The following is a 26,280-nucleotide window of genomic DNA, read 5'->3' on the forward strand; positions in this document are numbered from 1 at the left end:
AAAAAAAAGGTCCAGAGCGCTCCCATCATTTGCCCCAGGTTTTGCAGCAAGACATCCCCACGTGGGAAGTGTCTTCAACCCCACCAGCCACACTTGGTTTTTTCTCCAGAACCAGGTGCTGCTCAGATGTCAGCCTTGTCTTTACACAAGATGGAATCACCAGGGCTGCAGTCGCCCATCTCAGCCTGAGTTGGCATTTATTTCTCTTCGCATCTCAAGTTCTGCATTCAGCCCATGGTCAAATCAAAAGCCTTCTGTTTCTTCAAAGTCTCTCAAAGTATAGTGTTAGGAGGAAAGGAAGGAGGGAAGGACAGAAGGAAGAAGGAGAGAGGGAAGGAAGGAAGAACGGGAAGAAGAGAGGGAAAGAAGGAGGGAGGGAGGAAGGGAGGGAGGGAGGCACCCGCTGAGTGAGGGGTTGCCCTGAGGGAGTGACCTGGATTACTTCATTGAATTCTCACAACGACCTTACAAGGTGGGCACTGTTGATGCCCCACATGAGGACTTGAAGGTGTGCAATTTGCCCCAGTTGACGTTTGGACCTGATGCATTCTGCTCTGTACTCTGAGCTCCCGCCCATCTGGGTGATGAGATGATGACACACGTGTATACAGTTGTCCCCCCTTACCTGAGAGTTTGCTTTCTGCAGTTTCAGCTAATCTGTGGTCAAACGAAGTCCAAAAATATTAAGTGGAAAATTCCTGAAATAAACAACTCATGTGTTTAATGAGTTTGATAGTGTTTGGCCTTACATTTAGGTCTTTAATCCATTTTGAGTCTATTTTTGTGTATGGTGTTAGGGAGTGTTCTGATTTCATTTTTTTACATGTAGCTGTCCAGTTTTCCCAGCACCACTTATTGAAGAGGTTGTCTTTTCTCCATTATATATTCTTGCCTCCTTTATCAAAGATAAGGTGACCATAGGTGCATGGGTTTATCTCTGGGCTTTCTATCCTGTTCCATTCATCTATATTTCTGTTTTTGTGCCAGTACCATATTGTCTTGATTACTGTAGCTTTGTAGTAGAGTCTGAAGTCAGGGAGCCTGATTCCTCCAGCTCCGTTTTTCTTTCTCAAGATTTCTTTGGCCATTCGGGGTCTTTTGTGTTACCATACAAATTGTGAAATTTTTTGTTCTGGTTCTGTGAAAAATGCCAGTGGTAGTTTGATAGGGATTGCAATTCATCTGTAGATTGCTTTGGGTAGTATAGTCATTTTCACAATGTTGATTCTTCCAATCCAAGAACATGGTATAGCTCTCCATCTATTTGTATCATCTTTAATTTCTTTCATCAGTGTCTTATAATTTTCTGCATACAGGTCTTTTGCCTCCTTAGGTAGGTTTATTCCTAGGTATTTTAATTCTTTTTGTTGCAATGGTAAATGGGAGTGTTTCCTTAATTTCACTTTCAGATTTTTCATCATTAATGTATAGGAATGCAAGAGATTTCTGTGCATTTCTTTTGTATCATGCTACTTTACCAAATTCATTGATTAGCTCTAGTTGTTTTCTGGGAGCTTCTTTAGGATTCTCTATGTATAGTATCATGTCATCTGCAAACAGTCACAGCTTTACTTCTTCTTTTCCAATTTGGATTCCTTTTATTCCTTTTTCTTCTCTGATTGCTGTGGCTTAAACTTCCAAAACTATGTTGAATAATAGTGGTGAGAGTGGGCAACCTTGTCTTGTTCTTGACCTTACTGGAAATGGTTTCAGTTTTTCACCATTGAGGACGATGTTGGCTGTGGGTTTGTCATATATGGCCTTTATTATGTTGAAGTAAGTTCCCTCTGTGCCTACTTTCTGGAGGGTTTTTATCATAAATGGGCATTCAATTTTGTCAAAAGATTTCTGTGCATCTATTGAGATGATCATATGGTTTTTCTCCTTCAATTTGTTAATATGGTTTATCACATTGATTGATTTGCGTATATTGAAGAATCCTTGCATTCCTGGGATGAACCCCACTTGATCATGGTGTATGATCCTTTTAATGTGCTGTTGGATTCTGTTTGCTAGTATTTTGTTGAGGATTTTTGCATCTATGTTCATCAGTGATATTGGCCTGTAGCTTTCTTTCTTTGTGACATCTTTGTCTGGTTTTGGTATCAGGGTGATGGTGGCCTTGTAGAATGAGTTTGGGAGTGTTCCTCCCTCTGCTATATTTTGGAAGAGTTTGAGAAGGATAGGTGTTAGCTCTTCTCTAAATGTTTGATAGAATTCACCTGTGAAGCCATCTGGTCTTGGGCTTTTGTTTGTTGGAAGATTTTTAACCACAGTTTCAATTTCAGTGCTTGTGATTGGTCTGTTCATACTTTCTATTTCTTCCTGGTTCAGTCTCGGAAGGTTGTGCATTTCTAAGAATTTGTCCATTTCTTCCAGGTTGTCCATTTTATTGGCATATAGTTGCTTGTAGTAATCGCTCATGATCCTTTGTATTTCTGCAGTGTCAGTTGTTACTTCTCCTTTTTCATTTCTAATTCTATTGATTTGTGTCTTCTCCCTTTTTTTCTTGATGAGTCTGGTTAATGGTTTATCAATTTTGTTTATCTTCTCAAAGAACCAGCTTTTAGTTTTATTGATCTTTGCTATTGTTTCCTTCAATTCTTTTTCATTTATTTCTGATCTGATCTTTATGATTTCTTTCCTTATGCTAACTTTGGGGCTTTTTTTGTTCTTCTTTCTCTAATTGCTTTATGTGTAAGGTTAGGTTGTTTATTTGAGATGTTTCTTGTTTCTTAAGGTAAGATTGTATTGCTATAAACTTCCCTCTTAGAACTGCTTTTGCTGCATCCCATAGGTTTTGGGTTGTCGTGTTTTCATTGTCATTTGTTTCTTGGTATTTTTTGATTTCCTCTTTGATTTCTTCTGTGATCTCTTGGTTATTTAGTAGTGTATTGTTTAGCCTCCATGTGTTTGTATTTTTTACAGGTTTTTTCCTGTAATTGATATGTAGTCTCATAGCGTTGTGGTCAGAAAAGATACTTGATACAATTTCAATTTTCTTAAATTTACCAAGGCTTGATTTGTGACCCAAAATATGATCTATCCTGGAGAATGTTCCATGAGCACTTGAGAATAAAGTGTATTCTGTTGTTTTTGGATGGAATGTCCTCTGAATATCGATTAAGTCCATCTTGTTTAATGCATCATTTAAAGCTTGTGTTTCCTTATTTATTTTCATTTTGGATGATCTGTCCATTGGTGAAAGTGGGGTGTTAAAGTCCCCCACTATGATTGTGTTACTGTCGATTTCCCCTTTTATGGCTGTTAGTATTTGCCTTATGTATTGAGGTACTCCTATGTTGGGTGCATAAATATTTACAATTGTTACATCTTCTTCTTGGATTGATCCCTTGATCATTATGTAGTGTCCTTCTTTGTCTCTTGTAATAGTCTTTGTTTTTTTTTTTTTTAAAGATTTATTGATTGATTGATCGATTGCTATGTTGGTTCTTCGTTTCTGTGCGAGGGCTTTCTCTAGTTGCGGCGAGCGGGGGCCACTCTTCATCGCGGTGCGTGGGCCTCTCACCATCGTGGCCTCTCCTGTTGCGGAGCACAGGCTCCAGACGTGCAGGCTCAGTAGTTGTGGCTCACGGGCCTAGTTGTTCCACGGCATGTGGGATCTTCCCAGACCAGGGCTCGAACCCGTGTCCCCTGCATTAGCAGGCAGACTCTCAACCACTGCGCCACCAGGGAAGCCCAATATAGTCTTTGTTTTAAAGTCTATTTTGTCAGATATGAGAATTGCTACTCCAGCTTTCTTTTGATTTCCATTTGCATGGAATATCTTTTTCCATCCCCTCACTTTCAGTCTGTCTGTGTCCCTAGGTCTGAAGTGGGTCTCTTGTAGACAGCATATATATAGGGGTCTTTTTTTTGTATCCATTCAGCCAGTCTATGTCTTTTGGTTGGAGCATTTAATCCATTTACATTTAATCTGCTTATCGATATGTATGTTCCTATTACCATTTTCTTAATTGTTTTGGGTTTGTTACTGTAGGTCTTTTCCTTCTCTTGTGTTTCCTGCCTAGAGAAGTTCCTTTAGCATTTGTTGTAAAGCTGGTTTGGTGGTGCTGAATTCTCTTAGCTTTTGCTTGTCTGTAAAGGTTTTAATTTCTCCATCAAATCTGAATGAGATCCTTGCTGGGTAGGGTAATCTTGGTTGTAGGTTTTTCCCTTTCATCACTTTAAATATGTCCTGCCACTCCCTTCTGGCTTGCAGAGTTTCTGCTGAAAGATCAGCTGTTAACCTTATGGGGATTCCCTTGTATGTTATTTGCTGTTTTTCCCTTACTGCTTTTAATATTTTTTCTTTGTATTTAATTTTTGATAGTTTGATTAATATGTGTCTTGGCATGTTTCTCCTTGGATTTATCCTGTATGGCACTCTCTGTGCTTCCTGGACTTGATTAACTATTTCCTTTCCCATATTAGGGAAGTTTTCAACTATAATCTCTTCAAATATTTTCTCAGTCCCTTTCTTTTTCTCTTCTTCTTCTGGGACCCCTATAATTCCAATGTTGGTGCATTGAATGTTGTCCCAGAGGTCTCTGAGACTGTCCTCAATTCTTTTCATTCTTTTTTCTTTATTCTGCTCTGCAGTAGTTATTTCCACTATTTTATCTTCCAGATCACTTATCCATTCTTCTGCCTCAGTTATTCTGCCATTGATTCCTTCTAGAGCATTTTTAATTTCATTTATTGTGTTCATCATTGTTTGTTTGCTCTTTAGTTCTTCTATGTCCTCATCAAACATTTCTTGTATTTTCTCCATTCTATTCCCAAGATTTTGGATCATCTTTACTATCATTATTCTGAATTCTTTTTCAGGTAGACTGCCTATTTCCTCTTCATTTGTTAGGTCTGGTGGGTTTTTACCTTGCTCCTTCATCTGCTGTGTGTTTGTCTGTCTTCTCATTTTGCTTGACGTACTGTGTTTGGGGTCTCCTTTTTGCAGGCTGCAGGTTCGTAGTTCCCGTTGTTTTAGGTGTCTGTCCGCAGTGGCTGAGGTTGGTTCAGTGGGTTGTGTAGGCTTCCTGGTGGAGGGGACTAGTGCCTGTGTTCTGGTGGATGAGGCTGGATCTTGTCTTTCTGGTGGGCAGGACCACGTCCGGTGGTGTGTTTTGTGGTGTCTGTGAACTTAGTATGATTTTAGGCAGCCTCTCTGCTAATGGGTGGGGTTGTGTTCCTGTCTTGCTTGTTGTTTGGCATAGGATGTCCAGCACTGTAGCTTGCTGGTCGTTGAGTGGAGCTGGGTCTTGGCGTTGAGATGGAGATCTCTGGGAGATTTTTGCAGTTCGATATTACATGGAGCTGGGAGGTCTCTGGTGGAACAATGTTCCGAACTTGGCTCTCCCACCTCAGAGGCACAGCCCTGACACGTGGCTGGAGCACCAAGAGCCTTTCGTCCACACGGCTCAGAATAAAAGGGAGAAAAAAAGAAAGAAAGAAAAAGATAAAATAAAATGAAATAAATTTTGTAAAATAAAAAATAATTATTAACAGAAAATTAAAAAGTAATTAAAAGAAAGAAAGAAAGAAAGAAGAGAGCAACTATACCAAAAAAGAAATCCACCAATGATAACAAGCGCTAAAAACTACACTAAAAAAAAGGAAAAAATAAATGGACAGACAGAACCCTAGGACAAATGGTAAAAGCAAAGCTATACATACAAAATCACAGACAGAAGCATACACATACACACTCACAAAAAGAGAAAAAGGGAAAAATATATATATGTCATTGCTCCCAAAGTCCACCTCCTGAATTTGGGATGATTCATTGTCTATTCAGGTATTCCACAGATGCAGGCACATCAAGTTGATTGTGGAGATTTACTCCGCTGCTCCTGAGGCTGCTGGGAGAGATTTCCCTTTCTCTTCTTTGTTCGCACAGCTCCCGGGGTTCAGCTTTGGATTTGGCCCCGCCTCTGCGTGTAGGTCACCTGAGGGCGTCTGTTCCCCGCCCAGACAGGACGGGGTTAAAGGAGCAGCTGCTTCGGGGGCTCTGGCTCACTCAGGCGGGGGGAAGGAGCGGTACGGAGGAGGCGGGGCGAGTCAGAGGCGTCGTGACATTGCACCAGCGTGAGGCGCGCCGTGCGTTCTCCCGGGGAAGTTGTCCCTGGATCATGGGAGCCTGGCTGTGGCAGGCTGCACCGGCTCCCAGGAGGGGCGTGTGGAGAGTGACCTGTGCTCGCACACAGGCTTCTTGGTGGCGGCAGCAGCAGCCCCAGCATCTTGTGCCCGTCTCTGGGGTCCACGCTGATAACCACGGCTCACGCCCGTCTCTGGGGTCCGCGCTGATGGCCGCGGCTCACGCCCGTCTCTGGGGCTCGTTTATGCGGCGCTCTTAATCCCCTCTCCTCGCGCACCAGGAAACAAAGAGGCAAGAAAAATTCTCTTGCCTCTTCGGCAGCTGCAGACCTTTTCCCGGACTCCCTCCCGGCTAGCCGTGGTGCGCTAACCCCTTCAGGCTGTGTTCACGCCGCCAACCCCAGTCCTCTCCCTGCGATCCAACCGAAGCCCGAGCCTCAGCTCCCAGCCCTGCCCGCCCCAGCGGGGGAGCAGACAAGCCTCTCGGGCTGGTGAGTGCTGCTCGGCGCCGAGCCTCTGTGCGGGAGTCTCTCCGCTTTGCCCTCCGCACCCCTGTGGCTGCGCTCTCCTCTGTGGCTCCGAAGCTCCCCCCTCCGCCACCCGCAGTCTCCGCCCGCGAAGGGGCTCCTAGTGTGTGGAAACTTTTCCTCCTTCATGGCTCCCTCCCACTGGTGCAGGGCCCATCCCTATTCTTTTGTCTCTGTTTTTTCTGTTTTCTTTTGCCCTCCCCAGGTACGTGGGGAGTTTCTTGCCTTTGGGGAGGTCTGATGTCTTCTGCCAGCGTTCAATGGGTGTTCTGTAGGAACAGTTCCACGTGTAGATGTATTTCTAATGTATCTGTGGGAAGGAAGGTGATCTCCACGTCTTACTCTTCCGCCATCTTGAAGCTCCTCCCAGAATTTACTTTTTGTACCAAAATTTTTCAGCCATAAGGATATTGAAAATATATTTAGCAAGTTTTCATTTGCTTTTGATTAATTCTAATTGAACCAATAGCTTTGCAGTCTGGAAGGTGCCCAGTGGTTCTGAACACAATATTTTGTGGAATAAGCTGTAATCCGTGATCATTGCCACACTCACAACGTTCCTATTAATCTTATTTCAAGTTACAACAATGTGAGGCTTGTTTCCACGCTTCTATTTTTAACTAATGAAAATGTATTACAAAGAAATCCTAATTATACCCTTTGGAGTGTGATTCAATGGCAAATCCACTGGTAATTTTCTTTTTTCAAAATTCCGCATAATTGCACGAGAAACGAAGAATGTAAGTTCTCCTGCAATAGTTAGTTGGTCTATAAATAAGATTCCCTACTGGGCTGAGCGAGCAGGTTTTTTTCTTTGCACATTTTGTATGAGGTTTGATTAATCCACGTTATAACCCTGATGCGTGAAAACCCTTGTTAGACGTGGCACATGGTATACCACGTTCTCATCATGTCCCCAAATTGGTAACCTGCATATTTTCACAGCACCCTGGACAGAGGTGGAAAAGCTGCAGATTTGGTGGGCGTCAGGAGGTGGGGCTGCCCTGGTTGAGCCGTTAAAGTGACTGTATGACCTGAACGGTCCGTCTCCTTCTCCCGAAACGCGGGAGTGCAGATGTGCCCAGATCTTCCTGTGCGTCACTGGCCTCTGTTCCTATGTGCCGGAGCACCTTCCCAGTGGTGACAACCACAGATGTCTCCAGTCACTGCCAAAGTCCCCCAGGAACAAAGCACCCGGGCCAGAGCCCTGATCTTGACCTACATCAGAAAACCCGGATGTGCGTGGCGTGAGCGCCTTCAACCCTGCAATTCCCGGGTTGCGGTTGGTTTTGCAAAGAGGGAGGGAAGTGCCAGGCTTTTGAAGTGTGTGTGCCCTGCTGTTCTGGACCTCCAAGCACTTAGGACGCTGTCCCGGATGCAGGAGACACTAAGTCCCGGTGCTTCCCAGAGGGCTGCTTTTTAGGTTTGACATCCTCACTTGACCTGAGCGCATGTCAGAAAGGTGGCCTCAGGATCAGGTTTGCACCAGCCTGTTGAAGTCACTGCCCGAGGGCCCTGGTCCTGGGGGCGCAGGGCTAGGCCGGGAGGAGGCCCCGCAGAGGGGTCTGGGTGTCTAAGCAGGGCTGCTCTCTAGGCGGTCGAGGTCCGGTCTGTGCATCATGGCTGAGAACAGGCTGCCTGGGAGGAGACCGGGGGTGGGGCTGGGCAGACCCCACTCCCAGGCTGGGGAGCAGGAGGGACAGGAGTGGGGGTAACCGCGTCTGCATCTGGCCAGATGATTTCTTCCAGCAGCAAACGTCAAGGTGCTTTAGAAGGAGGTTTCCAGATGCTTTCAGAAGAAGGTGTAGAACCATAAAGAGATCTATCAAATGGCCAGTTAAATAAAATGATGCAAGTTGCCGAGCTGGTGCTTCGTAAAAGCAGGCTCTCTCCTTCCTCCCAGCTGCCCTGCCTGGCCCCTGCCCTGGGCCCACGCTGGGCCCTCCTCCTCCCTGCCCCTTGTGTCCGGGCCGTGGCTGCGGCCACCCCTGTGGAGGGGGACGGACCGTCTCTGGGCTCACGCTGCCCAGCTGTCCCCGTCCCTGTGCAGATCGCCCAGGTGGCATCCCGTCTCCCCGCTGTCACTGAAATCTCCCTTGCAGGTTAGACGTCGGGACAATGTTTTCTGTCCCCTGAGTGTTGATAGAACAGTCTCCCCGTAAATGTCTTCCATGCATTTATCCGAAATGAAACAGTATCTAAAAACAAAAGCGGAACCAGGTTGAATCTCCACCGCTTGGTTCAAGTGACAGGCTCGCTCCGTTCCCTCGGGTGACGACCGGTCTCTGGCGGTGAAACGGTGAGGGACTCACAGCCTCCTTCCTGGTGGCCCAGCGGGGTGCCCTCGGCCCTCGGGCTCCCACCGTCGCCTTCCCTCCCGAGGGTGTCCATCCTGTTAGGGCTTCAGTCTCAACTTTCCGCCCCAAAGGCAGCAATGCTGTTTACATCCCAAGAGCAAAATCTCTGCTTTTCTGGGCTGACTGTTCCAAGCTTTGCCATGTGTCCAAAGAATCTTTGCCCCTTACAGGGTTACCCAGAGGGTTTTGAAAGCTTGCAGTGAGAAGCAGTTGGGTCTCCAAGGTCACATTTGACTCTCTGTGTCTTGTGCCCTGAAGGACGGAAGGCCATGTGAGTCCCGGGCCCGAGGAGGCAGAGAGAAAAGACACGGGTGCCAAGACGCCGCCGCCCCAGATTCTTCTGCCCCTGGAGGAGCGGGTGACCCACTTCCGAGACATGCTCCTGGAGAGAGGGGTAAGGATGCCACATGATAGCGCTCCTCAGTGGGGGTGGCGGAGCTACTGTCCCCCAGCCCAAGACCCCTCCCCTTCCTCACCGAGCCCGCAGTCACGCTGCCTGACACTCAGGGGCCACGTGATGTGAGGCCAAAGCAAAGGGAAATGAATCCTGCTTCTTGTCCTAAAAGGGAAAGGAGGTTTGAAGGGTGTGATGCATCGCGGGGTAGCTGTCGCCACCTGTCCAAGGAAGCGGCTGAGAGGTGAACAGGTGTGGGTCACCTGGAAGGGACGGTCCCCGGGGCCATGTGGAGAAATGATTGGTCTGTGTTGATGGCCTTCCTGCTGGAGCCCTGCTGGCTTCCGGGGTCCACACCCCCAGAGGGACGAGCCCTCCTCTTCACTTGGGGAGGGACTCGTACACCTCTGGATCAACCCAACGGTTTTCGTACACCTGGGATGTCTTAACTGTAGTTGACTTCTGAATCTCATTTTGAATTGAGGAGGAAAAAACTGTTTATAATTGAATCTCCTTCCAATGACTTTTATTTCCTGTTTTGGCTTTTGGGTATAAAATGAGCCCGATACAATAGTTTAGCCCAGTTAGATTTCTTCATAAAATGAGACCGAACGCAGAAGGCAGTAATAGGAATCGGTGTGTAATGATAATTATAATGAACACTGTAAATGGCCTTGGGAATTCAAAAGCAAATTCCCTCTGCAGTCAGCACCCACCCAAGGCTGCTTCCTGCACGGCCTCTCCCAGAGCAGGTGCAGCTGGGAACTGAGGTGGGGGGCAGCCTAGGGAGACCTCCTCTCCCCCAGAGCAGGGGGTCTGAGCAGCGCTGGCACCTGGGCAGGGTGAGGCCCTGGGGCTACAGGGAAACTTAAACGGTGCCAGCGCTTAAGAATTAGGCGTAAGAAGGAGATTATCTCAGGCACCTTCCGTGGGAGACCGCTTTTCCTCTGCACCATGAATTTTAATGCATGCATTGCTCTATCTATCTAGAGACTCACTCAAAAATAAAATACAGCCCTTGGCGCAAGGACCTGGAAGGAAAAGTAGGCTTGTGAGCTTAAAACTGCAATGCAATGGATTAAGCCTATATTCACATATATGCCGAGTAACCCAGAAGTGCAAGATGGGAAGGCCGTGAACGCACACGCACACTGGAGTGGTCCCTGGTGTAGAGGGAGGACGTGTTTTTGTAAAAAGACATAATTTTAAAAACTATATTTACTAGGCTAAAATTTTATTTTTAAAAAAAGACTCCCTCCCCATGCAACTTTCCTTTTTTTTTTACCAAGACATAGAGATGATTTGATTAAACAAATCCTGCAGGATGAAATAGCCTTGAAACAACTGACTCTCTTGTGAGAGGTGTGTCTGTGTGTGTGTGTATGTGTGTGTGTGTGCCTGTGAGTGTACATGCTTGTGTGTGTGTGTTTGTGTGTGTGGTGTGGGCTCCCTGCCCGACCCACCGAAGATTCCGCGTGGCAGTTGGGAAAGGGCTCCGGCCGACCTCTCCCTTCGCCCATTCCTCGGCCCTCGCCCCGTTCTCAGCCTTCCCACTGCAACAGCAAAGACAGGCAGACAAAGCCAGTGTCACTGCCTGGCTAAGGAGAGGAGGCCAGGAACACAGGCTGGAGCTCCGAGCTCTGGCCGTCCAGCCCCTCTGTTCCTACAGCGGAGAAATGGGTCCGGTGCCCGCGTTCCCTTCTCCAGCCACCCGGGAGGGTTCTGCCAACAGGGCTTTGACTCCATTTAGATGTCGTCACTGCCACTCGACGGGGTTGCTTATTCCGTGGCTGTCAGTGTCCTCCTGGTCCTGGAGGCTTGTACCCAGTGTTACCACCGGTCACCATCCCTGGTGGCCTCCCTCAGCTGTCTCATAACCCCCTCACCGACCTTCCACTCTTGGCACGGGGTCCCTTCCCTGGGAGGCCCTCCCTCCCTCGCCTCCCTGGCTCCCCAGCTGACACGTGATGCCACATGGCCGCTCTGTGTCCCTTCCACATCGCCAAGTCACCGTGCTGGCTCGCAGCTCCTGGAGACGCGGGACTCTCCAACGCGCCGTTGGGTTCCCAGGGCCTGGCTCCCAGGAGGCGCTCAATGATTTCCCAGGACTCCCTTTGTGTCCGAGCTCTGGTCTTGCTGCACATGCCCCGGGCCAGCCCAGCACTGATCCCAGAGTGGGCCCATGAGCCTGGATAAGGGGGTTTATCTCCTGGAGCAGCTGCTGTTTCTGTTTCCTTCTCTGCCACTCGTGTGGCCCCAAGGCATCTGCACGACAGGGCTTATGGCATCGCTCACGTGAATGTGATAAAGCAGATCCTCTCCCCTCAGAGCCACTGAGAATAAGATTCTCTGCTGCAAACCCACTGGGAGGGATACTCCTGAGCTGTGCTGCCACACCTCTTCTGATTGCAAGGACAGTGCAGAAATGGTCATAATTCCGAGTATCTGAATGGACCCAGCCAGTCTGTCCCAGTGGAGTTAACTGGGAGACATGGCCCGTCCTCCGTGAGACGTGATGGCATTGTGAGCATTTGAGAAATAGATGCAGCGTTCATCTCATCAATGTCCAAGTTTTCCACCTCTTTGTCTTGGAAACCAACCAGGCGCATCTTACCAGCACAACATCAGACTAACCCACGTGGGAGATCAGGGCTGCCGGAGACTCTGCCCTCTCCTTCCCAAGGATATGAGTCTCTGAATGTATCCCAGTGGCCTCAGTTGAGCAGTTTTACTAAGGAGATTTTCAGTGTGTTCTTGTCTCGTTGAGGTGGGTGATTCCATTCAACCTTTGATTCTTAGGTACTCATGCATGAGCCTCAGCAAAAACACCCTGGGAATGGGAGGCACCAACTCCAGTGCTCTGGGTTTTCTCTGGAGAGAGACTGGGGTGAAGCCTAGACCCCTATCTTACAAGGGTTTCAGAAGAAGCCCGTATGCTGCTCATGAAGAGAAAAGGCCAACCTGAATGCACTGCTGATGTCGTAAAGCAAAGCCAGCGTTTATGACTTCTGGACTTTATAAAGTGTGCCAGCAGATTTTATGAGTTACTCGTGCTCAAGAGGGGTTGATAGCTAAGCCCATCAGATTTCCAGTTGCTTAAAAATGCAGCCGAGAAAGGTCACGTTTTTCATAGGTTGGGTGATTAATAAGATTTTTTATTGCATTTGTTCAGTGCTTCAGCTCAGAAACTCATGTGCTTATAGAATGATGGCACTAGGTGTGTGGATTTCTAGTAGTTTTAAAAGGGCATATGGTTTGGGGCATTCCATGGGGATTATGGCTTGGGGAAGGGGCCTTCGGTTTTGTGGTTTTGAAATATGTAAGTGGAAGGTTTTGTTTTTATATTGTTTCACTAGTATAAACCACAGTAGGGTTTTCTTTAAACTTTGGTCTATAAAGGGGCAGGATTCATTGAGTAGCAGAGGATTAATTTAACCCTGTCTATTTAGATAAATGCATTAGAGACATTTTATCGAAGGTGTCTTCCTTCTGCAAAGTATCCCTTGGAAGTGGCTTTCCCAGGCGCCGAGAAAGAAAGACTCTTCCATCACCCTGGACCTTGATTCAGGCACTCCAGAGTCCCTCTGCGAGTGACCCCCAGCCAGCTTCCCAGCAGCGGGCAGCCTTGGGGAGACTGACTGGCACAGTGGCCAGCTCTGCAGCTGAGACCCCTGGACTTGGGTTCAAGTCTGTGTTGAAATATGGAACTCACAGGCCTCAGGCCCTCGCCAGCCCAGCCACAGTGGTCTCTCTCTGCGCTAAGACAGGCGTCCACCCTGAGGTTTTTGGTGCAAAGTTGGTCCAAGTGAAGGAGAGGCTCTTTACCAGGTGTCCTCCCACCATCAGGGAAGCTGCATCTTCTCCCATGTGGCAGGAAGACCCCCTCCCTGGTGGGGGATGTCCGGTGCTCCTTCACTCAGATGCATAAGTGGCATTGCCTGGGGCTGTAGTGGCACTTGGGCCAAGACATGTGGGGAAGGGTTTCAGTCACCCTCAGGTGCAGGTACACATCACAGGTGAGATGGCTCTGGAGGTGAGGTGCCTGAGCTGTAGCTCATGAGTTGTGGACACCTGCAGGGTCTCTTCCACGAGGTGAATCTTTGCTCCTCGGGAAGTTTATCCACTTCGTGTTCCGATGGCAGCTCTTCAAAGTCTCACCAGGCACATACAACTAATAAAATAAAATCGTGCTCTCAAAAGAACACATGCTCATTATAGGAAAATTGCAAAATACAGAGAATAGAAATAAGAAAAAAATCACCTGAAGCCCAACCCTAAGAGACAATTATTATCGTCAGTGGGTACATTTCCTTCCAGTCTTTCTTTCTAGAAACAGATTTTAAAGAAATAGCAAAAATAAACATTTGTATTATATAGTATAACCAAGATTGAACTGTAGTTGAACATGGCTGAACCAAAGTTTTTTAATATAGTCAATTTCATAAGGTTCAACCTAACTTATACATTGGTATACTGTTTTCTCCTTTTACCCATTTTTAAAATATTACTATAAACCTTTGGGAACATTTTTGATGAGGGTATAGTAGTCGATTCATTGTCAGTTCAAAAATCCCTTTTTTCATTTATTTAGTTTATTGCCCAGTTTTGCTAGTTTAAATAACACTCTGATGACCATATCGATGCATTAATGTTGGTTTTTTTGTGTGTAGGATTGTTTCCTACACGCTGTCAACATTTGACCTGTATTACCAAATTGTTTTGGAAAAAATCATTTTCTTACAATGTATTCTCCCAGTGGTGTTTGACCAGCGTGCTCCACCAGCACTGAATAGTAAGAAGTATGAATATTTACTATTTATTATTTTTTGACTCTCATTCTTCTTTTCCTTTGATTTGGGTTTTCTCTTGGTTTTTATGCTGTGGTTTCTCTTTCCTGAGTTAACTGCCGTGGCCTTTGGCGATTCAGCTCTGCAGATATTACTGTGGTCACCTGTCTATTAGTGAGTAGATCGTGGTCTAATCATGAAGATGACCTTGGGGGAGTTGTGGACCACCCACTCTAATGCCTAGAAAGGGGTTATAACTATCCCTAATGTGAAAGAAAAGTAAGTAAAATTAACTGAGATACGGTGGAATAACAGTGCAAAGTTTTATTTATCAATCAAAATACCAAAAAAAGCGCCAAAATTGGCAAAATACCATGAGCGCTAGGAGTCGAGGGTGGGCATCGACATGTCCCGGAGTCTGGGGGAAGCACGCAGCCCCTTTCTCACTTCTGGATCACCTGTGGGTCACCTGGCTCACCTGGGCTCAGGGGAACCTTCCACATGCCGACCACTCCCCCCTCTAAATTTAGGGATTGAGCATCTCCAGGGGCAGCGCTCCACCAGGGAGGGTGGGAGCAGGAGGTGAACCGCCACTTCCCCGCCTTCGGTGGGACGAATTGCAGGCAGATTCCAGCGTGTTCTGCGTGAGTCTCCACGGTTCCCTGGGGGCACGGCGGCCTGGGGCCCCCAGGGGCCACCTGCCCATTTATGCACCGTTCTTCTCCCTCCACGTGTCAGTGTCCTGCATGCCTGGCGTCACCTCCCAAATGTGCCGCCGTCACCCAAGCTCCGTTCTCGCGGCTGCTTCTAGATGGTCCCGGAGATGACACCGCCTCCCGTCCAGGGTGAGCCCGGAGCACAGCCTGCTCACTTCATCCTGTGCTGTGTCCACCTCAAGCCGCCTTTAATTGTCAGGAGCTCCAGAGCCAGAAATAGAAGACACAGCTGTGCGTTCCAGGAAATTGGATAAAGAGGGTAATGGCGGGAGTGCTAATTACAAGCAACACGCCATCTCTCATCAGCGGAGCCTGCAGGCGGCGTGGAGGACAGAGCAGAGGACCAGAGGATGCTGGGCACATCCTCACACGTGACCCGCGGTGTCAGGGCGGCGGGGTCTGGGCGCTCAGGAAGGGTGGCCCCGGAGGGAGAGGTAGTGGGCAGGGAGGGGGTCTGGGCTCGGGAGGGGTGGGGTGAGCGCCGACGGAGGGAGGTGGTGTTGGGGCGAGGGTGGGGCCTGGAGGTAGAGAAGGCAGGAGGGCAAACTTGGGCAAATGCACGGAGGGGCCGTGGCCACGGTCTCCGGCCCCTGGGAGCAGAGGGCAGTGGGCTCAGGCTGCAGGGAGATTCAGGGACCGTCTTCAGGGGCCACTGGGCCTCCTGCACAGCTCAGCATGTCAGGTCCCCCCCAGTGGCCTCGTGCCCCCTCAGAGCTCCCACACCTGCTTCTCCCCTTCCCAGGTGAGAGAGGCCTTCGCACCTCCCGCCTGAGGCCTTGGTCCGTTTCCCTGAGACCAGGAGAGACCAGAGGTGATAGCAAGGGGAGAGAGGATGCCAGCCGAGGGTCCGACCCGCACGTGCAGGCAGACAGACAGGCAGACGGGTGCCTTCCTCTCGTCCTCCGGCTCCTTTTCTGTGACCCAAGGCTTGACAAGCACTCAAAACAGCCTTTGGTTTCAGAGACGAAGCATGCCTGCCTCCTTTGGGTGCCCAGCCTGGGGGCAGGACCCCGAGGGGACGGCCATGGCCCCGTGGCACCCACGGGACTTGCGTTATTATCTCGCTTTTTAGCCTTAACCCAACGCTCTCAGAGCACGTTACTTAACGGGGTCCCTTTCCTCAGGAGCAATGCAGGGCCCACTCCTTGGCCTTCGGAGAGGTTTCCGTGAAGGCGGGGCTGAGGTTGGAGCCGGTGTCATCCGGGGAAGGGTCACCTCGTGGTGGCTTCCGAGAGGGTGTCACCCTGCCGTGCCCCGTGGGTGGAGGGGGTGGAGGGGTCAGCCACCCGGCGTGGGCACCGTCGGGGACCCTCGCTGGTGGGGGGCGCTCAGGGCCGCTCAGCTGGACCGGACGCTGGGTGGACAGCTGGGGCCAGACCCGAGAGCCCTGGGTGCTGGCCGAGTGGCCGACCCGTTGGTCTGAGGGCTCTTGGAAAGATGGGGGCTGCGAGTCAAGGGAAAATGATGCTGGGGGACGGGGAGCCATCAGGAGGCCACTGTGGTCGTCCAGGCACGAGATGACCACCCCCAAAGGCGACAAGGGTGAGGTCGTCATTTTGCTACTTGTGCTGGCACGATTCTTTGGGGTTTTAAAACAAGGTTATTTTTCTGGGAGAACCTTGAAAACAACTATGACAGGAAGGGCCTGGTTTATGTGGCCGCAGAGAGGGTACCAGTGTCTCCCCTTTGATCTGCAGCCTTGCTGGAACTGTCGTTCCCTCCAGCAGTGACACCTGTAGGTGCAAACAGTGCCACGTGGGATGCCCACATGTCAGCCAGCCAGGCGGCAGCCTTGGACCACTGCCGGGGGTGGACGCCTGCTGACAGTTTCCACTTTATGGCGGCATCTGTCCAGGTTTGGGAACTGCGCCCTGGCCGGTCCATGCTGCCGCTCCTTCTCTGTGCCTGGGTTTCCAACCACCAGCTCTGGTGTCTTCTGTTGTAGAAATGCCAGGGAACACAATTCAGACACTGAAGATGAATCAGAGGGGAGTCTGCCAGCAGGAGAAGCACAAGACTGCAGGAGGCTGGCCTCCAGCACAGCTCAGGGGACCCGCTGCCCACGTCTCCCGATTCCCAGCCCATAGCGGGTGATGTTCCAGTGGGGGGTTAAATAAAGATGTGCATGAGTGCTAACCAGAGGCCAGCGGCATGGGCCAGGACAGTGTCCAAACACACTCTCAGCAAGACAAGTAGTGCTGACCTTCACCCACGGCACAGAGTCACCTGGTGTCAGCACCCTGAGACGGAATACGTTGCCAACTGTCAGGAGATGATGTATACATCACAGAACACGGCCCAGGAAGGGAGGCGGAATCACTACACGACATGGTCAGGCTGCAGGGAAGGACGGGACTTCTGCAGGAAAGGGTCTAAAATTGGCTGAAGAGTTCCACTATCCTGGACCAAATCACATGTAAAGTGTCAAAGATTCAAAGGACTGTTAGGCAGACGCGGGATGGAGATCACTGCTGAGAATCGAAGGCCAAGTTAGAGGCAAGAACGTGCATTTGTCTTGGGGGCCTGCTGTGTGGGCAGAGTTCTAGGGTGGCGCCAAGACTCCCACCCCAGAGCACACATCTTGAATAACCTCCTCTCTTGAGAGTGGGCAGGACTCCAAATAGGATGGGGGGTCACCCCCATGTCGGTGTGACACCATGTTATGTAAGATTGGGTCTCATATATAGAGATTCTCCCACCGGCTTTAAGGAAGCCAACCTATTGTGGAGGGCCCACCGTGGAGAACTTGGGGACCCCTGGGAGTGGAGAATGGCTCCCTGCAGGCCTCCAGCAAGAAAGGGGAGGCCTCAGCCCCTGCCCCATGGAATGAACCTACCAGACAACGTGACCGTGGGGACACAGGTCCAGGGAGGCTGGGCTTCCATCAAGAATGAGTCTCACAGTCGAGGGAACGACAGTCATCAGGGTCCTTCTTTGGCAAGAGTCTGTCTCACAGACAAGGCTGTGCCCACCCACCGGCAGTGACGGGCCCCGTTTCACACTCGACTGCCCAGACTTCCCTTCTGCTCCAGCCTCTGTCGCAGGTCCCACGCCCGGGCTGCCCCTCTGTCCAAAACTGCCACCCTCCCCTGAACTTCAAAAGCATCTGTTAGTGTGGCTGTCAGGTTATGTGACGATGTCTGTTTTATCACAAATTACAGTCATTGGGGAGATGGCCCATCTTGCCTTGTATACAGATTGTAAACTCCTCTGGAGGCAAGGACAATATATTAATTTTTTTAAACGTAGTTGATTATACATCTAGAACTCCAAAACTTCTCAACAAACTGGTGGAGTCAGTTATGTGACACCAATTCTTAATAATCGTTGGCCTTCCTTACAAAACTAGGACCTTGGAGGGGTTTACAGGTCCCTACATGGTGGATAGATGCCCATCTGATTGGGCTGTATTGAAGTTGGCCTTTCCTTCTCTCCATATCCACCCTAATGCTCACGTGGTCAAGTGTCAGCTCTCAAAAAACAGAAAAATCATTCTGCCCTGATGCTTTTCCAGAGCCTCTACCCCCAATCCCTGTAATGTGTCAAAATTTCACCATGTTTTTAGTCAACTGAAAAAAATCCCTGGGTGGAGTTTGGGTCACCCTGCCTGATAAAAGAGCTCATGAGTATTAAAAAGGGCTTTAATTTTTATTAGTGAAGATAGGAATTGTCAATTTTGAAAAATCATTATGTTATGATGCACCAAGCAAAGCACAATTCCTATTGAAATAATATCTCTACCAGAAATGTTTTAACCTGCTCAAAAGTCAGAATGTGAAGGGATCTTGTTTTTGAAAACTGCCCACTGGCTTCACCTCCCCACGTCCCGGAAGTCCCTCCCCTGCCCAGGCTCCTAGATACACATCACGTCTGGCTCTTCTTCTCCCGTTGCTCTCCAGACAAGGCCCTGGTGCCTAAGTGGGTCTGGGAGTGTCCCACGCATCTGCTCTGCCCATCTCTCCTGCCTCTTCCCAGCCCCGCATGGCCTCCTTCATCCCAGCCGTGCTCCGCCCTTGTCATCTCCACATTCCCCACAGTTCCTGGAGCCTGGCCTTCGCTCCGCAGGCAGCGCCTCGTGAGCACCTGCCAGGCCCTTCATGGGCCCAGTTCCAGCACAGCCAGTGTTCGAGACAACTTCTCCCCAGGCCCTTCTCTGTGTCCCCTTGGCTCCTGGGCATGTCTCCGGAAGGACACTAATGCCCCCCAGGAGATCCTGAGTTAGCTTTCTGCCTCACCCTGGACCGTGGGCCTCCTGATGCCAGTGGCCTTGATTTATTTTCTCTGAACCCTCAGCACCCAGCATGGGGCCTAAGGCACAGTCAATAGGGCCAAGGTAGGAGCGATATGAGATGACCCTGGAGCATCTTGAAGGGCCCAGAAAACAAAATGATGGGGTACGTCCCAGGGACACAGGAGCCAACCACGACAGCCAAACCAGGAGCAAATCAATAATCATGTTAGATTATAACCCAAAGTATGAAATAAATATCCATGAGTCTATATTGATATAAACAAATGATTGAACAAATAAGTAAATGTGAGAGAATGGACAAATATCCCATCCAGAAGAATGCCAAGGAACTTATACAGATACTCCCATCTCGGGAGGTGGAGCCGGACCCCTTAAGTGTGGGCTATACATTGTGACTTCCCTCCAAAGAGGACAGCATGGGATAGGGGAAAAAGAATAAATTCATAGAAGAAAGACCTCAGCTGGTCAATCAAGGTCAACATCAGCTCTGATAAGTTACGTTGACAGTATGGACCTTGATAGGATGGGACAAGAAGGGCACATTTTCTGGGGTCTTCCTCCCTAAGCCCACAGCCCTGGTCGAACCAAGAGAAAAACTGAGACAAATCCCAGCAGAGGTACATCTCACAAAATACCTGACCAGTACTCCTCAGAACTATCAAGGTCACCGAAACCAAGGAGAGTGAGAAACTGTACAGCCCAGAGGAGCCCGAGGAGACACGAGACTACATGTGATGTGGTGTCCTGCGTGGAATCCTGGGACAGAAAAAAAAATTAGGCAAAAACCAAAGAAACCTGAGTAAGGTGTGGACTCCTGTTTATAATAGTGTAGACACATCTAGCATACTAACATTAAGATGCCAGCAATATAGGAAACTGGGTATGGGGTAGATGGTAGGTTCATAATATTTTTGCAAGTTTTCTGTAAATCTAAAACTATTAGAATGTAGGGTAGTTTGTTTAAAAAGGTGACCTATCTAAAAAACGTTTAAATGTTGATTAAAAATCAATTAAAATTGTGCCAAACTCTGATTATTTCTAAAACACTGTCCTCTGTTACGACCTGCGGTGTCCTGAAAATTTTTACAAATATCTCCTTTCACAATGTGACATTTCAGAATGTCCCAGCTTCACAGGCATAATTGGGGTTTTAGATCAGGACGCATGACTCTGGAAGATATCCAGGGAGGAAATAGTGTCGTGAGTCTAGAAATTAGATTTTCAAATGCTCTAAATATTGATTTTCTTAAAAGTTTGACAAGTTGAACACTTTTAAACGATGCTACATCCCTGAACCCCTGGTTCCTTAGTGCTGTTTCTCACCATTGATCATTTCAGCGTGACTCCAGGCTCATCACGAGATGCTAAAACCAGCTCTATTGACTATCTTTCTTCAGGTGTCAGCGTTTTCTACCTGGGAGAAAGAATTACATAAAATCGTGTTTGATCCGCGCTATCTCCTGCTGAACTCCGAGGAGCGGAAGCAGGTAAGGTGGTAGGAGGTGTGGTGATGGACTCGAGGACGCGGAGTTAAAGCAGTGCTCCACCCGAGATCTCTGCGGATGAGCAGGTGCCTGTCATCTTTGCTGTGTCAGTGGGGGAGCCATGAGAATTGAGTGCTGGCCTGTGAGCTCGTGAATGGGAAGAGCTATGGGCGCAGAGGGAGGCCACCCTGGTACCTGCTGTTAGCGAACCGCCTGGTCATGACCCCGTGAGACAGATACAGAGGTGAAAACTCAGCTCTGGGGAACATTAACCACATCCTGGATGGCTGTATTAAAAAGACTTAAGATCTGAGATAATTAAAGTGAAATAGGAGAGGGTCCAGGGAACAATAGTAGCAAAGGTAAAGGATGGACTTTTCTAGAAAGTGGGTCCCCAGAAAAGCAAGAATGGATTAGAGATAGCTGGCCTGGAGATCATTTTAAATGGACACTTGACAGGGGTCCGCCCTGGCTTGTTGACAAGTCAAGTCACGGAGCCAGAACTGTCTCCCGGATTAAGCAGACAGACAGAGGGACGGGCTGTGCTGACCGGTGGGGACGCTTGAGCTTTCACAGCCCTGCCAGGATCTGGTGGCTCCTGGAGCACATCCAAGAAGGGCCCCGAGATAAATTCCAGAAGGATCCAGATTCTGCATCTGCATCTCTGGTCCCGCCCCAATCGTGCGTCTCCCTCCCTCTGACCTCTGAGTGCAGAACAGATACATGTGGAAAGTGGGTGACCAGGCGCCATCACTAGAGACACAAGCCCACGAGGGTCGTCTCACCTCTGATGTCACGGCCCTGGCGGCATCCATCTGATTTCAGACAGTAGGGTCTGGGAAAGCCCGGCCCAAGAGGATGGAAAGTGCAATTTTATTTTCAATTCTGTCATCAACTCGTGAAGTTCCCTTAGGTGTAGACCAAGGGGCTCAATGCAGGCCAAGCGGGCAGGGCCTCACTTTGTGTTTGGGTGTTTTATATCTGTTTTCCCCACAGCCGAGGAAACTCGGTGATTTTAATCACTGGTAATATCTCACCCTTTTGTTGCCCTATTACAAATCACAAAGTTCAGCTCTCCAGCTGTGACCAGAGAGAAGCCCGTTTATTTTGGTGACAAGATCACTTTAAACCGTAACAGGTAACGATCAGCACAGCTGTAGACTCTGCCTCACTGACTGTCGTGATCAGTGCTATCCCATCTCTAGTCCATGGGTGGTTTTAGAGGCCATCAGGCCCTTTAAAGGAAGTTGAAGAAGTGAAGAAGTAAGACCCTTCCCACCACACCCCCAAGAAAAGCCGAGCTGATGATTCAATGCTTAAGTCCCGTCTCTCAGACGTCAGGGAGCTCAGGGCGCTGTTTGCCCGGAATGGACCAGGCTCTTGGGCAGGGCAGGGTCTCCTGCCCTCCGGGTGTCTGGGGGGTGGTCATGGCACACGACTCACCCACGGGAGCAGGGGGGCTGGACGCCCACAGCCCCGGTGAGAGAGACAGGCGCTGACCGGGAGGGGCCGTGACTGCCAGGGTGCCCTCGGGGCAGACAGATCAGACTAGAAGGTCAGCTCACAGCCGGACTCCGCCGTTTGGTGGGGGGCCCTCAGACATCCCTGTGAAGTCACGCAGAGGAAACATCAGGCCTGTGTTCATACCACAGCGTGGTCCCAGAGCCCCACGAGGAGGAGGAGGAAGCAGGCTCCCTGTAGCTGATGCACTTCAGCACGAGAGAGACCTCAGATTAAATGCCTGCATCGTAAGAGAAACCCCACCCCAGCAAATCGACAGTGTTGTAGTTTCTAAGAGGCACGGGGCTGAAGCTGAACTGATGAAGGAAACAATTTTTGGGCCCCATTCAGAAAACACAGTCCTATTTATGAATGAATTGGGCTGGCAAGCACCAAACGTGGACCCTGTGTGGGACCTACTGTCACATAGTGTTCATGGGAAAAGCCGAGGCTCATGGTGTGTGCATTGCATCCATCCTTCCACGGGGTCTGCAGAGGAGACGTGAATGAGCCGAAACAGAGAGTAGGGGTCCTGGGAGCGCTCATCAGACCTGTTTCTATGGTAACACAGAGTGTTCCATCTTATTTCACTAGAACACGCCATGACAAGATAATGGCCAATGGTCTCTCTTTTAAAAAGTCATGCCCCATTTTGAATAAAGCTGGTGTAATTTGTTAAAGAGGAGGGGAAAAAAAACCTGTTACATTAAATTGTAGCGGCATAAATAAAGCAGCAGAGCAAAGGCAGAGGAGAGAGCAAAATCTGATTAGAGGGATAAATCGTTCCAGGCAGAGAGAGAAGGAGGTCTTTCTCACCAGCTCTGACCCCACCACCAGCCAAGGTTTCTATCCAGATTTAAAATTAATAGAGCAAAACTCCAACTAATGATGGACCCACATGCTTTTATTTGGATCATAACCCTACATTTACCTTTTTTATTAGCTTAAATTATAAAAGAACTGGAGAGTTTACATTACCACTTCCCTTGAAAGTGAAATAAGCCGATCATACTCTCACTTATATATGCACGCTCTCCGTCTAACCTGTTCTTGAATATTTCATTTTGCTGATGATTCTTCAGGAGGCGGGTAGCATTTTGTATTTATACTCCTGTAAAGGCTGGCCGTGACTGAAACGGAATCTGAAACCGTCAGGCAGAGCCGGGAGACCCATTCTGCAGGGGAGTGATGGGGTTTCGGCCAAGTCGCCGCTTCCTGGTTCCATGTCCTTGGCAGGAGGGCGGGAGATTCCCTGAGCTCTTGGCTCAGATTCCAGTATCTGCAGTGGCCACTGATTGGGTTGGTACAGAACTGCTATTTATTGGCCTAATAGGACCAGATGTGGGCTTTTTATTGATCCTTTTATCTACGTTTGTACACACGTCTAAATTTTCTCCAGTTTATTCTCCTTTTAACGTTCTCGAGGCTTGGAGAGCTTTGGGAATGAAACAGCTGTCTCCACCTCCCTTTGGCTTTAGTCTACAAATGACAATTTTCTGATATTAGAACAACGAGCGGTCTTAATCCAAGCAAGGGAGGTTCACAGTATGGTCTACCGCAAAGAAGGATTCCCTGGTGGCATTTCGTTGTGTCGGCTGCCAGTACCCAAGAGAAACCTTTCCAGGGTCTTGGATGGATTTGCCTACCAGACAATTTCCATATCCTTTAGGCTAAGGGGCTGGTTTTCCTGTTGAGGTAGGCTTCAAAGCCCATTCTCATCAAGCTGGGGAGTGGGAGTGCAGTGCCCGGTGGTCAGGTCTCCTCACTGGGTGTTTCCATGACACCCAGGAGAGGCTCACCTTGTCCACAGGAGCCCCTGGGGAACCAGACCCTTGTTCACAAGTGGGTCTTCTTGAAGACTAGAGTGTGGGAAACCAGAGATGCTGGGCTGACTTTCTTTTCACAAGTTCAAAGTCATTTTGGAGACTCAAATGCCAGTTACATTGCCATAGGGATTACTAGAACAAAGCACGTACTCTCACGTGTCATGGTACTGCTGGCCAGGATGTGAAAGTCGGTGAGACAACGCATGCAGGTAAGTGCTGCTCAAGAGGTTCCAAAACAAGAAATTCTGGAGCACTGGGGCTGGGATTTCCAAACTGTCCACCGCTGCCACCGCACCTCTGGAGAGGGCCGCCCACTCATACCCAGGATTCCTAAGCAGGCTGATTCAGTGTTTGACCCCCAGATGGTGCCTGGACGTGGAGAAGCACATTGGCCTCGTGGGAGAGCAGGTGTAATTGTCCAGACACTTGTTTTCATGGAGAGGCCAGATTAAAGGCTCTAGTTTGTAGCTCCAGCAACTGTGAAAAAGGCAGGCTCATCTCAGATTCTTGCTGTGTTTTTGCGTGGTGTTTGAAGCACAAGAGTTCATTTCTGATATGCATTCTTGTAATAGTTCTCTTTTGTGTGTGTCTTAAGATATTTGAACAGTTTGTCAAGACAAGAATAAAAGAAGAATACAAGGAAAAGAAAAGCAAATTGCTGCTAGCCAAAGAAGAATTCAAAAAACTTCTAGAGGAATCTAAACTCTCACCCAGGTATGGAAAGTGAGTTAAGGCCAGGCGATTTCTGGGGCTGGAAATTTACCAAATTTTGTAAGGGGTCTTTTAAAGTCAGTTTGGGTTAAATCATGTGACCTATGTTCCATAGACATCAAACGTGTAATTTTGGAGCGGGAAGCCCTTCTCCCCTGTGCCGGCCATGAACAAACCTCCCAGCACTGCTTGCTAACCAAAGGCACCCCGGCAGCTCTGTCCACCTTACGTGGTGGTTTTCCACAGGTCAGCAGCCCTGACTCCAAGGCCAAAATAACTCATCAATAGGTCAGCCCTCGTGAGATGGGGCCTAATTCCCCTGATCTAATGATGGAGGAATACAAATGCAAAACAAACGATACACAGCAACAGCAAATAAACCCCTCCAGCCCCTGGGTTCCACATGCCTGGGCAGCTGTCCAGAGTGTGAACTGAAGACACTCCACACCAGCAAAGGGCCCGAGTGAACTTGGCTGTCAACCTCACCTAAGATAATCAGGCATTATTCCCATGAAATAAAACAAACTAATATGAAAATGATGTTAGAAACTAGAAAAATACATAAGCTGAACTCGACTTTAAAATTAACTTTAATTGACATTTAAAAATTAATGCACAAGAACTACTTAATTATACAACTATAACTTTTATGAGTGAAAAATGATTGATTTTGATGTATTTTCATTTTAAATTGGGACATTATTTTTAAATGGACATTTACACATTATAATTTTTATAATAATGCTGACATCATGCATTTTTAATAATGCATAAATAAATCATATTTAAATGAACATTAATTCATTTTAATGAATGATGTTTGCCTTCTATGCAGATGTAGGCATCTACATTTTGATCAATAATTGGTTAATTCATTGGCCAGTAACTGGATAATATAATTTAGTGGTGGTTACATAGGCCTCAGAAAACTTCTTCGCCTATTTAAAGGATAGATACTTTCTGAATGGGAAAAAAATTCTCATGAATTATCCCCATCACCAAATGCTAACCCAGGAAAGCAAATGTGGGTCTAATGATTTGTAAATTGTGATTTTTCTAGGAGAACTCTGGGTTCTAGCCGTGGCTTTGCTCTGTCCCCCCAGCTGGTGACCCTGGGTTGGGGGGGAGGGGGTTGGATCTAGAGCCCCTGCCTCAGTGCACAGCAGCCCTGCCCATCCTTGGCCCCCGCCGCAGGGCCAGGCACTGGACCTTCACAGCTCAGGTGTCTTGATCTGAGGGGGTGTAGCTGCCCTGCCTCACGGGCCACTAGGAGGATGGTGTGTGGGGCTTCGTGTAGGCAAGACCCACGGCGCCTGGCAGGTCCTGGAGAGCTCCCATTATTACCACTGGTGCCGTCGGTGAAGACAATTAGCTAATCGTCTCTGGCCATCCATTGGTAAAATGTTAACAATAGCCAGCCTAGTCCCCCTGCCATGAATATGTTATGAAGGCAAAGGAGAGATATTCAGAATGTATTCAGCAATTACGAACAAGATTATGCACACAGAGAAGGAAAATCAGTGGTAGAAATGAAGTTACTCTTTGAAATTAGATTTAATTGCCTGCTATTTTTTAGGAATGTACACTGGGCATATGTTACTTTTATAATTATAAAACTAGTTTTTATTTCAAA

General features: G+C 48.5%; 1 protein-coding gene and 1 long non-coding RNA gene across 2 annotated transcripts in view; both read left to right on the forward strand.

The window, feature by feature from the left end:
- The window catches only part of LOC309642169, a 998,009-nt gene that overhangs the window by 371,497 nt on the left and 600,232 nt on the right, over positions 1-26,280 (forward strand). The gene's annotated exons all lie outside the window — the stretch shown is intronic.
- Positions 1-26,280, forward strand: part of TCERG1L (transcription elongation regulator 1 like) — a 203,670-nt gene that overhangs the window by 173,683 nt on the left and 3,707 nt on the right. Inside the window, exons 9-11 of the mRNA XM_082423207.1 lie at positions 9,236-9,371; positions 20,524-20,613; positions 24,532-24,650. Of these exons, the coding sequence (XP_082279333.1) occupies positions 9,236-9,371; positions 20,524-20,613; positions 24,532-24,650 (345 nt within the window). The remainder of the gene's footprint in view (positions 1-9,235; positions 9,372-20,523; positions 20,614-24,531; positions 24,651-26,280) is intronic.

This window comes from Balaenoptera physalus (assembly GCF_965194825.1).
Source record: "Balaenoptera physalus genome assembly, chromosome: 14".
Taxonomy (NCBI): domain Eukaryota; kingdom Metazoa; phylum Chordata; class Mammalia; order Artiodactyla; family Balaenopteridae; genus Balaenoptera; species Balaenoptera physalus.